We start from the raw sequence: 15,282 nt of genomic DNA, 5'->3' as shown, positions 1-15,282 counted from the left end.
CTATGAGACTCAAAATTGAGCTCAGGTACATCCTGTTTCCATTGATCATCCTTGAGATGTTTGGAGTTTGGAGTCCACCTGTGGTAAATTCAATTGATTGGACATGATTTGGAAAGGCACACACCTGTCTATATAAGGTCTCACAGTTGACAGTGCATGTCAGAGCAAAAACCAAGCCATGTGGTCCAAGGAATTGTCCGTAGAGCTCTGAGAAAGGATTGTGCAGAGGCACAGATCTGGGGAAGGTTACCAAATAAAAATTGTTCAGTGGCAGGAACTGGGTGACTAGTCAGGATCGAGGGAAAGATGAACGGATCAAAGTACAGAGAAATCCTTGAATGAAACCTTCTCCAGAGTGCTCAGGACCTCAGACAAGGGCCGACAGCCAAGACAACGCAAGAGCGGTTTCGGGACAAGTCTTTGATTGTCCTTGAGTGGCCCAGCCAGAGCCCGGACTTGAAACCGATCATACTCCCCAAATACAGGTGTGCCAATCTTGTAGCGACATACCCAAGAAGACTCGAGGATGTAATCGCTGCCAAAGTTGCTTCAACAAAGTACCTAGTAAAGGGTCTGAATACTTCTGAAAATGTCATATTTCTGTTTTATTTATTTTTTATACATTTGCAAAAAAATCTAACAACCTGTTTTTGCTTTGTCATTATGTGGTACTGTGTAGATTGATAAGTGGGGGAAAAAACGATGTAATACATTTTGGAATAAGGCTGTAACATAACAAAATGTAGAAAAAGTCAAGGGGTCTGAATACGTTACAAATGCACTGTTCATTAACTGTATGTGTTCACCTTTACCACTGCAGTTTCTCAGAGCGTAGCCTGAGGTTGCATGTTGGAGGTACTGTATTGTGACAGGCCTATCACCAGTTGAGGCCTTCAGAAAACACATGTCTCTGTGGGAAAAATATCAGAAAGGGTGTTACTTATCAGAAATGAACACAATGACCAAAATAACTGGCGTGGTTCAAAAGCCTTTATTTGCAGACACTCAATTACATTTTTTTAATAAAAAAGCTTTTGCGCAGGTATTGGGCGAACTGGACCCTCCCAGCGCCCTGGAGACACAGTGCGCAGAGCCGGTGCAGGATAACCTGGACCGAAAAGGCGCACTGGAGACCAGACGCTCTGAGCTGGCACAATCGGTTCTGCCTCGATGCCTACACTCGCATGGCACTTGCAGGGGGGCTGGCCTAAAGCGCACCGGGCTATGAACGCGCACTGGAGACACCGTGCGCTTAACCGCATAACACGGTGCCTGACCAGTACTGCGCTGCCTCCAGTAAGCACGGGGAGTTGGCTCAGGTCTACCGCCTGACTCCGCCAATCTCCCCGTGTGCCTCCCCCCAAAGAAATTTGGGGGCTGCCTCCCGTGTCCGTCGCTCTCCATCGGCAGGTTGTTGCAGTGGTCAAATAATTGATCCCATGTCCAGTCAATCCTTGACTCCAACACCTCCAGCGACCAGAATGCCATGACCTCCCGAGCACGCTGCTTCATCCCCTCCTTGTGCTGCTCCTTCCTCCGCTGCTTGGTCCGTTTTTGGTGGGTGATTCTGTAACGGCCGTCGTTAGAGAAAGACCAAGGTGCAGCGGAGGATGTGTTCATCTTGAATGAATTTTTATTGAAAAAAGAGAACACTTGACAAAATAAACAAAATGACAGCCGACAGTTCTGTCAGGTACTAACAACGAAACAGAAAGCACTAAACAGAAACAATCCCCGACAAAAAAAACAAAGGAAAAACAGGCTACTTATGTGTGACTCCCAATCAGCAACAATGAACTACAGCTTTGCCTGATTGGGAGCCACACACGGCCCAAAACAAAGAAATACAAAAACATAGAAAAATGAACATAGAACGCCCACCCAATGTAACACCCTGGCCTAACCAAAATAAAGAACAAAAACCCCTCTCTATGGCCAGGGCGTTACAGGTAGGTTTATTTGAAAAGTGAGAGACAGAATAACAACAAAAAAATTCAGAAAAACGCATGTCACAAAAGTTATAAAATTATTTGCATTTTAATGAGGGAAAAAATTATTTGACCCCTCTGCAAAACATGACTTAGTACTTGGTGGCAAATCCTTATTGGCAATCACAGAGGTCAGACGTTTCTTGTAGTTGGCCACCAGGTTTGCACACATCTCAGGAGGGATTTTGTCCCACTCCTCTTTGCAGATCTTCTCCAAGTCATTAAGATTTCGAGGCTGACGTTTGGCAACTCGAACCTTCAGCTCCCTCCACAGATTTTCTATGGGATTAAGGTCTGGAGACTGGCTAGGCCACTCCAGGACCTTAATGTGCTCCATCTTGAGCCACTCCTTTGTTGCCTTGGCCGTGTGTTTTGGGTCATTGTAAGGCTGGAATACCCATCCACGACCCATTTTCAAGGCCCTGGCTGAGGGAAGGAGGTGCTCACCCAAGATTTGACAGTACATGGCCCCGTCCATCGTCTCTTTCATGCGGTGAAGTTGTCCTGTCCCCTTAGCAGAAAAACACCCCCAAAGCATAATGTTTCCAACTCCATGTTTGACGGTGGGGATGGTGTTCTTGGGGTCATAGGCAGCATTCCTCCTCCTCCAAACACGGCAAATTGAGTTGATGCCAAAGAGATCCATTTTGGTCACATCTGACCACAACACTTTCACCCAGTTGTCCTCTGAATCATTCAGATATTCATTGGCAAACTTCAGACAGGCATGTATATGTGCTTTTTTGAGCAGGGGGACCTTGCAGGCGCTGCAGGATATCAGTCCTTCACGGCGTAGTGTGTTACCAATTGTTTTCTTGGTGACTATGGTCCCAGTTGCCTTGAGATCATTGACAAGATCCTCCCGTGTCGTTCTTGGCTGATTCCTCACCGTTCTCATGATCATTGCAACTCCACGAGGTGAGATCTTGCATGGAGCCCCAGGCCAAGGGAGATTGACAGTTCATTTGTGTTTCTTCCACTGTTGTCACTTTCTCACCAAGCTGCTTGGCGATGGTCTTGTAGCCCACTCCATCCTTGTGTAGGTCTACAATCTTGTCCCTGACATCCTTGGAGAGCTCTATGGTCTTGGCCATGGTGGAGAGTTTGGAATATGATTGATTGATTGATTGCTTCTGTGGACAGGTGTCTTTTATACAGGTAACAAGCTGAGATTAGGAGCACTCCCTTTAAGAGTGAGTTCCTAATCTCAGCTCCTTACCTGTACAAAAGACACCTGGGAGCCAGAAATCTTTCTGATTGAGAAGGGTTCAAATACTTATTTCCCTCATTAAAATGCAAATCAATTTATAAAATGTTTGACATGCGTTTTTCTGGATTTTTTTGTTGTTATTCTGTCTCTCACTGTTCAAATAAACCTACCAATAAAATTATAGACTGATCATTTCTTTGTCAGTGGGCAAACGTCCAAAATCAGCAGGGGATCAAATACTTTTTTCCCTCACTGTATATTAAAAGAAACTCACAAACTTTGATTTAATATTAGATTTTACCTCTTGTCAGAAAATTAACAAAGAGCTCCATTCAAATAATTTAAAAGACATACTGTACCAAACTGTTACAAAAGGTTGTTATATGAATATCTCTTAAAAGAAAAGCACAGAGTGCAAAATCATTTGATGTTTTCAATTGATCAAACATTTTTAATGCAGCTTGAAATGATGGCACACCTACCCAGTTAGCTGTCCTCTCCAGAGTTTGGTTGTGAGATGGGGAGACCGGGGGAAAGAGAGATGAGTTTATAGAGTTTCTCTCCTCCCTCTCTGCTGACCAGGTGAACACACCCAGGAGATGCTGAAACTTCAGCTCCAACCCCTCCCTCCACATAAACAAACACTGACCAATAGACTCAATGTATTTTATCTAATTTGCAGTACATTTGGTAAATAGGAATCAATTCATTATTATTTCCACTGGACATGGGCTTCACTAAAGAGCATGGTTCAGTACAATATCCACTGATTGACGAGACATGAAGATACGTGGTTAAAGAATCAAAGAAAACACCAAATATATCATTGTAAGGTCTGTATTCGGTGCATGTGACTACTAAAATGTGATTTGATTTGTAACCTGTGAGTTCTCCCAGTGCCAGGCAAAGCAGGTCATCTTCCTTCAGCCCAATGCATTGTAATTAAGGTTTTGTTTTCTATGTGGTACCTGCAGGGTTATGGCAACCTAATCCCCAATTGTGTAAACAAAGTGCAATGTAATTCTGGATGTACAAGAGCCCATAGTTCCTGGTTTGGACACGTTGTAATCCATACTGATAGCTTATTTGGTTGGAGTTTAGTGCTACGGTACAAGTAGTTAGGATGTGGTTTTACTTCCTGGTCTATGTCAAATTGGATAAAAGCATTTGCTAAATAACTAGGCCTACATGATGACTTGGTTTATCAAGTTGATTTATGTATAACAGCCATGAACTACATGAATAAGGGCAAGAACCCCACACCTCTCCCCTGCTATCCATGAGTCTGTATTTGACTGTAATAGCTGCCACAACACACCATGACACCAGGGAAAACTCTAATGATATACAAATGTTGATTAGCTTCATAACATGGATACTGTCACACCCACAACAGTCTGTCTGTCTGTGTGTGTCTCTATATTTACTGTTCCCTGAAGGTTGCCGCTTGCATCTTGGCACATTATTCTACATAATTCTGTTGTGATTACTGCCTCCATCTCAGCATTCCTGCTGGAGGGTGAAAATAATTGTAATACTGATGTCACTATTCAAACATCTTTTATTGAAGAATGTCAACAGTCACATCCATAATTGAGTGTGTAACATTATTTTTCATTACAATGCAAGTCCCTGACTGAAATGTCCTTTTTACTCCTCTTCTCTTCTCTAATCAAATTGCCCTGATGTCTAACAAACATTATTACATTACATTCATAAACCAACAAAAATCTTAGATTATAATTTGATGTTATATTAGTAAAACATTGTAAAGTCTAAATCAATCTTAATATAAATTGACTTCATATTTTACCTTCATAAATTGAACTATCATAACTTGAATAACATTAACAAAAATAAGATTGTATTACGTATTATAAGGTATATAATATATAATGTGGTTTCCTTGGACCTCCATGACTCTCCTGCTGCATCATCATGGCTGGTCCTCTTCATCCTGACCCACGCTGACCTTAGAAAACAAACACAACAGTACAAAGACTCTCACTGGAACTAGTTCATGAACACCTTACTTTATTTCCATACTGTCAGTGGGTGCAAAACCTAACAACACACTGTACAAGGGACTCTGAAAAACAGACTAAACAAAAGTAGGGTCATTTTTATAACTGTAGCACCACAAAAAGTGCTTACCTTCATCAGAGCTTCCATGTTCAACTGTTTTGAGAAAAACGTCTCCATTCGGCAGTTCTCTCCAGCGTAGGCCTAGGATGAAGTTCCCGTCCTTAGCAAGCTCCTTTCTGATCTATGAGATATGATCAAACCAGATAATGTCAGCAGCCCTCATTTTAATACAGCATCCTAAATGTAATACTATGTGATGTCAAGATTATTTTCCGAATCATGAGAAGAGTGAAATGAGTGAGCATGACATTGATTTCTGATGTGGGAGATGTAGGACTACTGTACCTGCTCCAACATCTGTTCCTTTACCACTGGGTCATTGAGGTCAGCTCCTGAGTTAGATTTCAGAGACATCCTTACAATGGTCTGCTTCATTCTCTTTTCTAGAGGGATATAGGAATGGTAAGATGAGACAGCCACTCAAATGAGATTCAGCTTATTTGCAATAAATAATTAACTTTTCTTCCAATGTCATTTAAAGGCTGTACATGACTTTGGAACTGTGTAGTAGCAAGCCTCTGTGTCCTATGTTTACCAGTATGTAACTATTATCTCATGATAGAAACCACATGAACACACATTTGCATTTGTTCCTATTGAGAGTGGGGAGAGAGAGGTGGCTGGAGTAGGCTGTGACAGTGTTTGCTGCAATGGGACTCTAAGATGTCAGTCTTGTGGCCTGGCTGGTGTAGCGGTAATGCCACAGCCTCTGGCACACATGTCCATGGTGTCAGAAATAGGTTTGAATCCAGTCTAGTGCCCTTTGACACAACCTCTGTCTATCTATCTGTTCAATAAAATATGTTAGTCTTACTTCCAGTGCAAAGGAACGGTCTCTTCAGAGAGCAGTCTATCTTCTCCAAGGTGACGTTTTCAGTCCGTCCATGGCCCTTATGGGTCAGGGAGCAGCAGTTACTAGCACCCAGTTGAGGCTCAGACACACAGTATGGAAAAGGGTCCCCATTGGACCACTGCCACATTCTGGTAGAAGTCTTCCAGTAGAGTCCAATCCACATTTCAAACTGCTGTGTCTCTGTTATGCTTTGGAATGCTGTGTAATCTTCTTGGGTGATGATGCTCGCTAAGTCATCTCCATTGGCTCGGCAAGCCGTCTGTGCCCCATCCCACATCAATGACCCTTGACCCATGTAATATTTAAGCTCTGATGAATTGTTTGATTGTGTGCCTAAGGACAGAAGATACACAATTGTCCTAAAAATGTCCTGAAAGACACAGACATTGATGTAATATAAATGTACATACATAGTTGTCAAAGGATACTGTAACTCATAAAGGTGACTTGATTTGAAATGTACTATGTACTTTACCAAGGTGTTAAGAATGACTATCCCCCTTCAAGTTAAGTGTTTTCATTACTTTGGAGTAGTAGTTTACAAATTTCCCACAAGGGAGAGAAGAGATGCAAAATCAACTTACTTTTCTGGCACACAAAGTGACATGAATTTGTGCAATTTCTCAAAATCCAAACTTTTTCTGTATGTCCATGAACAACACAATTTGCATGTGGCGTATTCCAATAGGGCAGTTGTGGCCAAAAGGCATGGTATTGGGAGTGGACCCAGATGGCGTCAGTGAGGCTCTGTGCTGACACTGCTCTCAGAGCTGCTGTCTGGTCCTCAGCATTGAAGATGGTGGCCAGTTCATCGTAGTACTCCCTGCAGAACTTCTGGGCTTCAGCCATGCTCCTCCCCTCACTAACCAAAGTAAACACTGGTATCTCTACTGGTGGGCCTGTGTGGACAGACAAAGCACAGGGGTGATTCCTCGTGAAACTAGAACAAAAAACATTCAGACATTTTTGGAATTTTCACAAAATATATTTATTTTAATGGTCCTTTGGTGGAAGGATTGTTGACATAAACTGAGTGTACAAAACATGCTCTTTCCATGACATAGACTGATCAGCTGAAAGCTATGACCCCTTATTAATGTCACCTGTTAAATCTACTTCAATCAGTGTAGATGAAGGACAGGAGACAGGTTAAAGAATAATTGTTAAGCCTTGAGACAATTGAAACATGGATTGTTTGTGTGCCATTCACAGGGTGAAAGACAAAGAATGTAAGTGCCTTTGAGCGGGGTATGGTAGTAGGTGCCAGGCCCACCTGTTTGAGAATGTCAAGAACTGCAAAGCTGCTGGGTTTTTCAAGCTCAGCAGTTTCCGTGTGTATCAACAATGTGTATCACCCAACGGACATCCAGCCAACTTAACACAACTGTGGGAAATATTGGAGTCAACATGGTCCAGCATCCCTGTGGAACGCTTTCGACACATTGTAGAGTCCCTGATGAATTTCCCCGACAAAATGAGGCTGTTCTGAGAGCAAAAAGGGGTGCAACTCATAATATACCTTACGCCCATACCAAAGTTCCAGACTGGGATCTCTGCTACTTTTAGCGTTATGGGATTCAAAAATAATGTTAAACAATATTATTTCCCAAAGGGTCCATGCAACTTATTCTGTGACTTGTTAAGGACATTTTTACTCCTGAACTTCTTTAGGTTTGCCATAACAAAGTGTTTGAATACTTATTGACTCAAGACATTTTAGCTTTACATTTTTTATTAACTTGTAAAAATTTCGATAAACATAATTCCACTTGGAGTCTTAATATAAAACTACATTGGATTTATAAAGGAACTGAAGTTATTTGAAGCTCAATAAACCTCCTTTGATACTAATATTGTTGGGCTAGATCACTCAGTCATCTCCATTTAGAGCTTATTTACAACTCCTTGACACTGTGGATGCTGAAAACATGATTAACAATTGTAAGTAATATTCGTACAGTCGTTTAAATTGGTCCATACCTTTACTGCAGCCCTTCCTAGTGTAACCAGATATGACTCCTGGATAGTTTGTCATTGTTGGTTGACCATCTGAAAACTTTTGATAGCAGTGGAATCTGTTTTGAAAGTAAAGGACAATACTGATATACTTCCTATGTCATTTCTATTTTACATTTTAAAAAATTGTATCGATAACAGTACATCATTTTGATCTCATGCATAGTCAGTCCATGAATCCATAGCTCTGTGTTTGAGAGCAGTGACATTTCTCTAGCCCCATCCATCAACTATTTACCAAAACAAGTGGTTTGACCACCACCCAAACAGACAACCCAAATACTCAAATAGATTATACTCTTTAACCACGTAGCTGAAGTAGGAACACCCAGGGTTCTGAGTGCAGGCAAGCTGGCAATGATGGAGGTCCCGTTCATACACCATCAGAGTGTCGTTCCAAGGAAAGGCTTTGTCAACCACGAATCCCTCTGAACAGTGAACTGTTGAATAGGGGCAAAACACAAACACACATGCAATTGCACACATGTTAATACAAGTATATAAACACAAAACCACAAATACACATACAGTCTTTTTTGCCATTAAATGTCCAACAACTTTCACATATACACCTTTGTGCAAATTGGGACAGAATGTAGCTCCATGTCTGACACTCACCAGGATGGAGTGGAGAAGTTGTACTACTGGGGGAGGATGTGGACTTCCTGTCTGAGGAGGTGGGACCTAATGAGGTCAGTTGTCCACTGGAAGTTGAGGTTGGTGATGTGGTGGAATGTACATTAGTAGTGGTTGTTGTTGAGGTGATGGACTGTCCATTAGTAGTGGTAGTTGGTGAGGTGATGGACTGTCCATTAGTAGTGGTAGTTCTTGAGCTGATGGACTGTCCAATAGTAGTGGTTGTTGTTGAGGTGGTGGACTGTCCATTAGTGGTGGTAGGAGGTGAGGTGGTGGATTGTCCATTAGTGGTGGTAGGAGGTGAGGTGGTGGATTGTCCATGCATAGTGGTAGGTGGTGAGGTGGTGGACTGTCCAATAGTAGTGGTAGGTGGTGAGGTGGTGGACTGTACATTAGTGGTAGGTGGTGAGGTGATGGACTGTCCATTAGTAGTGGTAGTTGGTGAGGTGGTGGACTGTCCATTAGTAGTGGTAGGTGGTGAGGTGATGGACTGTTCAGTAGTAGTAGTAGGTAGTAAAGTGGTAGGTGTTGTGGTGGACGTCTTGATAGAGGGAGGTCCAGTTGAAGAAGGGCTGGTGGTTTCAGGGGTAACAGGAATGGTCAAATCCCCAGTGGTGTTAAGTGGACGTTCATCTGTCACAATGAAGTAGAATACATATACATTTAAGTACATTTGAAGTTTCCTGTCATTTTTATCATTGATACAAAAACAAAGTACTGCTAGTAAACTAGGATTTTCTTTGTGGAGATTATATACAACTTAGTCATATCATTGACTGTTTGAAAAGTTTGAAAACGCTCTTACAATGTTGAACTCACCTCCATAGCAAGGGAAAGCACTTTGATTAGAGCAATCTTTTGGAGTCCATTTTCTGTCTGAGTTCAGCTGTTGACAGTTTCCATCTCCCCAGGTAAGTTCCCTTTGCTGAAATGGTTCTCCGTTTGACCATTCCCATAGTGTGTTGTTTTTGTTGTGCTCAAGTCCAATCCAGGTCTCCTTTGTAGTCAACTCATCAAAGGCTTCCTGTTCTTTCTGGTTACAGATACTCGCCAGTTCTCTGCCTTTTATTGTCCTGCAGTCTGTCTCAGCATCCTGCTGAGTCTTTGGCCCAGGCATCAGCTCATACATCTTCTCTGTTGTTCCATTACCATGATGAACTTATAGGAGGGAAGGTGAAAACTGACACATCAGATTTCATGAGACAGTTAATGACTTCACACAATAAGAAGTAAACTTGGAAGTCACAGGTCATAACCTAATTAATAAAGTGCTTTGAGATCTAATTAGATGAAGAATACAGTATTAAGGTAGGTGTTGTTAAATCAATCAATCCCATTTGTTAAATGACAAGTTGGATTTTCCATTGATAAAAAGAGACAGTGAGTGAGTGAGTGAGTCAGTCCTTACCTCGTTGACACATATACTGTCTTTGAGCTGTACATTCCACAGGTTGCCAATGAGATGAAAGGGAATAGACACAGTCATGACCCTCAGTGTGGACACCAAAACCTTTTTCCCAGTTAAAGAACATGAAGTCCTCTCCATCAGACCACTTCCACTTTTCAGTTGGACCAGACCTATGGAGCCCAATCCACACATCACCACTAAAATTACCCAAAGAGGCTTGAATTGCCTTCCAATCCTCTTCTGTGCGTATGATGGCCAGGTTTGTGTAGTGTTTTGTGCAGTATTCTTGTGCTTCGGTCCAGTTTTTCTTCTCAGGGACAAGGCTGTACTTTTGGGCTGAGTAGGTGACTGTTTGAAATACAGAGAAAATGCTTGTTGTGTTGATTGGAAAACATTACCATCTTTAGCTTCCACTATTTATTCTAAAATATAGGAAACACATAATGTTTGATAGCAGAGTAATATAGACGTGACAGAGGCAAATTCATACATTTACAAACTCATTCAAACCTTCAACCAATTTGTTTTATGAATATAGATGTGTACTCCGCATCAATGACTAAAAGTGAATACATATTAGTGATAGTACTGCATAGTATTCAATAGAATACAGAATATAGACTTTACACGTCATTGGTCTGTAAAGGCTCTATTTTAAGAGCTCTGATGCTTGATTGATGACGTTCAATAAGTTACACCTTCAACAGAGATGATGGAATAAACAGAAACACAACATGACAAAGTTTGATATCCATGTCTGTGTTATCCTGTTTAAGAGGGCCTATTAACAAAGTCTACCTCTGTGGTTTTTAGATATTGGCTAGATATTCAATGGCCAAAACAAATTATGAATCAAATCATGTCATTGTATGTACTCACCTTTACCACTGCAGTTTCTCAGAGAGTAGCCTGAGGTTGCATGTTGGAGGTGCTGTATTGTAATTTCGGGCGTATCACCAGTTGAGGCCTTCAGGAAACATTTGTTTCTGTCAGATAAATATCACAAAGAATGTGGTAGTAGTTATCCGAATGGTGCTGATTCAAAAATGATATTGCTGCCTTTATTTGCCCAAGCATAATAAAGATAATTTTTGAGCATGTACCTGTGGACTTCTATTCCTGCATTTTCATCAACAAATGTGAAGTACTGGCACGTGTCATTTTTGGTGCATTCCTGCCTGCACTGACTTGCATTTTCGGTTGTAAATGGCTGATTCGCAATATTGTTCCCCAGAAAACTGACTTCGTCCAGTAGGTCCCTCACACAACCTGTAACCAAGACATACTGTATTTCACCACACAGACCATCAGAAAGGGACACAGGATAAAGTACAACTAGGTAGCAAAAGGTTATTACCAGTAGTGCAGACTTTGGTAGTGAGAGAACAAACTGATACACAATAGTGATGCACTAATACAACATTCAAACATGGAGATGAAGACTTTAAACCTTCATGTTCCTTCCTTCTGTAAGGTGACATCTGCACTGAGCAAAACCCATTGATAACCTGTAGTCTGAAGTGAGCAACACTTACCTTTGACTACCCTCAGGCTGTAGAATTGTTTAAGATCATTCACTCTGCAGCAATAGCTCCCACGGTCTGTTGGCTGTAGCTTTAAAATGGTGAGATTCGCTGTTCCAACTTGAGCGTTAATTTTATATTTGGACTGATCTTCCATTCTGGGATCAGTACACTGAAAACTTCCACAAGTCCTGTCCCAGCATGTCTCAAGCTTTATATCCCCAAGGAATGTGCAGACAAGGGTAACAGAGGTTCCCTCTAGTACTGATATCTCAGTCCCAAACTCTGGTGAGGACATGGCTGCTGTGGGGATAAATGTCACATCAGAAAGATGTTATTTTTGGGTTGGTCAGTCTCTTTCTCTGTTTAGATTGTGACACCGACATCAACCTTAGGATTAGCATTTCAACTTCATAATCACTGTACTAAAATACTGTGTCAACTCAAGAAGAGAGTTCTGTAGATGTCATCTTAAATGTTGGTTAAACTGAAGCTCATTGTACATAAATAGATGTTGACAGGTTCTGAACCACTACCCAACTACTTTGAATACATGGTCAACTAGATAAGTCATAGCAGGTTGGTTTATAATACCAAGAGAGGAATATTCATCCCATCTGATCTCTTACCCAGTAGCAGGAGTAGAAGTGCTGGCTGAATCATGGCCACTGTGAAGAGATTATGGTTTAATGCTCCCAACCCTTATATTGTAACTCAAGAGAAGCATTGTTGTTGTGAACAGATGTTAAAACACAATCATTTATCAATCCAGACCTGTTTGAAAGATTTAATGTGGAAGAAAAATATCTAAGAAAGAATTGTCTTTGTCTAAGTTTTTTTTCAATGTCTGAACTAATGTGCACAATTTCCTTCTGAGAGTTAACAAGCAGTGTTGTACCTTTCCAGTTAAACAAAATGACAAAGTGATGATAAGGTGATTTGACTACCAAAGTAGCCCCTCAATCGAGCAGTACAGTACATTTCAAACATAGATTCAACCACAAAGACCTGGGAGGTTTTCCAATGCCTTGCCAAGAAAGGCACCAATTGATAGATGGGTACACATTTTTAAAGCAGACATTGAATGGAAACCGCCCAGGGATTGTCCAATGATGACTTTAAAACACTTACAGAGTTTAATGGATGTAATAGGAAAACACTGAGGATGGACCAACAACATTGTAGTTACTCCACAATACTAACCTAATTGACAGAGTGAAAAGAAGGAAGCCTGTACAGAATGAAAATATTCTAAAACATGCACTAAAGTATTGTTGCAAACGTTTGTTCCTGATTACAAAGTGTTATGTTTTGGGCAAATCCAATAAAACACGTTACTGAGTACCACTCTCCATATTTTCAAGCATAGTAGTGGCTGCATCATGTTATGAGTATGCTTGTAAACGGTAAGGACTGGGAAGTTTTTCAGGACAAAAAATAAACGGAATGGAGCTAAGCACAGGCAAAATCCTAGAGGAAAACCTTGTTCATTCTACTTTCCACCAGACACTTGGAGATTAATTCATCTTTCGGCAGGACAATAACCTAAAACACAAGGCCAAATCTACACTAGAGTTGCTTACCAAGAAGACAGTGAATGTTCCTGAGTTGCCAGTTTTCTCTTAAATCTGCTTGAAAATGTACTGCAAGACCTGAAAATGGTTGTCTAGCAATGATCAACAAAGAATTTCAGAATTTGTTAAATAATAATGGGCAAATGTTGCACATTCCATGTGTGGATAGAGACTTACGCAGAAAGACTCAGAGCTGTAATCACTGCAAAAGGTGATTCTAACATGTATTGACGTAGTGGCTTTAATACGTATTGATATAATCAAGATAGAGTGCATTCGGAAAGTATTCAGACACCTTGACTTTTTCCACATTTTGTTCATTTCAATAAGTCTGAACTAATGTGCACAATTTCCTTCTGAGAGTACACAGGCAGTGCTGTACCTTTCAAGGGAAACAAAACGACAAGGAAGCTATGATAAGGTGATTTGACTACCAAAGTAATATTGCAGTTACTCTATGGAACAGCTACATGGCATTAACTTTGAATAACTGAACACGCACTTTGAAAATAGCAGTTAAATGTATAATGTAAGTTTAAGTAAAATACGTGATGGAGATTTAAATCTATTGATTCCCACATTGTCTATGATATGCATAATAGGTATAAATAAAACTCACAAGCTTTGTTCCAGTATTAGATTTGACCTCTAGTCAGTCTCAACTTCATTTAAATACACATATTAAGCAAAGAGCACCATTCAAATAATTTAGAAGAGATACTGTACAAAACAGTTACAAAAGGTTGTTAATCATATGTGAGTAAGTATCGCTTCAAAGAAAAGCACAGAGTGCAAAATCATTGGAATGATGGCACACCTACCCAGTTAGCTTTGCTCTTCCCTCCCCAGGATGGTTGTGAAATAGGGAGACATGGGAAAGAGAGATGAGTTTATAGACGTGTCTTTCTCTCCTCCCTCTCTGCTGACAGGGTAACCAGGGGTGCGTTCAGTTCGATTCAAAGTTTGCTACGTTGCGTGACGGTTTATACTGATCAACATGTTTCCCCAAAACGGTGAGCAGTTCTTCAACAGCCTTTGAGGTATGTTTTCTCCCGTTTGGTGGGTGTGGTGGGGTGTGGCCTGATCAGTATGGGTGTGACCATTTGAAATCACATATCGTTCAGCACACCATACGGTACTCGCCCTCTGAGCAACAGTAATCACAACGTTTTTAAACTGGTCATTCAGTACAGTACCATTTCCATTGAATTCAACGTTGCACACCATTCTATCGTACTGAATGCAACCCAGGTGATGCTGAAAGTTCAGTTTTAACCCCTCCCTCCATGTATAAAAAACACTGGCCAATAGGCCTAATGTATTTTCTCTGTTATTACAGTTAACTTCTTACATGTTTTTTATAAAGTACATCTATGTTGCCTGATTGAATGTACATTTCTGTTGGTGTATCAAGTTTACATTTGTCACAATAATTTGCATTACATTTAATAACCACTAATCAATTCATTGTATTTGCACTGGACATGGGCTTCACAAAACAACTGCATTGCACAATACAATATCCACTGACCTCTGATTAATGAGATAAGATTTTTTTTTAAATATGAAAACCACCACTGATATCATTTTAACCTGTGTCAGTGAGTTCTCCCAGCGCCTTCCAACAACCCAATAAATGATTCATGGTGGTTGATTTATCAAGTTGTTTAATGTATAACAGCCATCAACTACATGAATAAGGGCAAGAACCCCACACCCCTCCCCAGCTATCCATGAGCCTGTGCTTATGACTGTAATAGCTGACACAGTCAACAAACAATGATAACAGGGAAAACTCAAATTATATCCAAATGTTGCTTTTTTTATTTTATTTTATTTAACCTTTAACTAGGCAAGTCATGTTGCTTACTGTAGGTATAACATGGATGCTGTCATACTGTCACACCCACAACAGTCTGTCTGTCTCCA

At 40.8% G+C, this 15,282-nt stretch overlaps 1 protein-coding gene across 2 annotated transcripts; it reads right to left on the bottom strand.

Moving 5' to 3' along the window:
• Positions 1–4,741: 4,741 nt before the first annotated feature.
• On the bottom strand, positions 4,742–14,279 carry LOC106609370 (uncharacterized). Of its 2 annotated transcripts, XM_045722051.1 has the most exons (15): positions 14,175–14,279; positions 12,409–12,447; positions 11,792–12,082; positions 11,360–11,525; positions 11,136–11,242; positions 10,257–10,604; positions 9,668–10,006; positions 8,831–9,481; positions 8,511–8,652; positions 8,177–8,271; positions 6,781–7,095; positions 6,158–6,529; positions 5,629–5,726; positions 5,353–5,464; positions 4,742–5,170 (listed from the first exon to the last, which is right to left on the bottom strand). In XM_045722051.1, the coding sequence occupies exons 2-15, from the start codon at positions 12,440–12,442 to the stop codon at positions 5,151–5,153; spliced, it is 3,090 nt and encodes a 1,029-aa protein (XP_045578007.1). In that variant the 5' UTR covers positions 12,443–12,447; positions 14,175–14,279; the 3' UTR covers positions 4,742–5,150. The 2 variants fall into 2 exon arrangements, with proteins under 2 accessions (XP_045578007.1, XP_045578008.1); XM_045722052.1 differs by lacking the exon at positions 11,792–12,082 and having other exon boundaries at positions 14,175–14,270.
• Positions 14,280–15,282: the final 1,003 nt, after the last annotated feature.

Source organism: Salmo salar, chromosome ssa07 (assembly GCF_905237065.1).
Source record: "Salmo salar chromosome ssa07, Ssal_v3.1, whole genome shotgun sequence".
Lineage (NCBI taxonomy): Eukaryota > Metazoa > Chordata > Actinopteri > Salmoniformes > Salmonidae > Salmo > Salmo salar.
The sequence above is the reverse complement of the archived record's forward strand: the minus strand, read 5'-3'. Positions and strand labels throughout refer to the sequence as shown.

Coding starts and splice junctions, on each gene's coding strand:
- LOC106609370 (XM_045722051.1), bottom strand. CDS start 12,442: ATGATTCAGCCAGCACTTCTACTCCTGCTACTGG. Junction 11,526..11,791: donor CAGCCTGAGGGTAGTCAAAG/GTAAGTGTTGCT, acceptor TCTTGGTTACAG/GTTGTGTGAGGGACCTACTG. Junction 7,096..8,176: donor TAGGAAGGGCTGCAGTAAAG/GTATGGACCAAT, acceptor CTGTCCACACAG/GCCCACCAGTAGAGATACCA.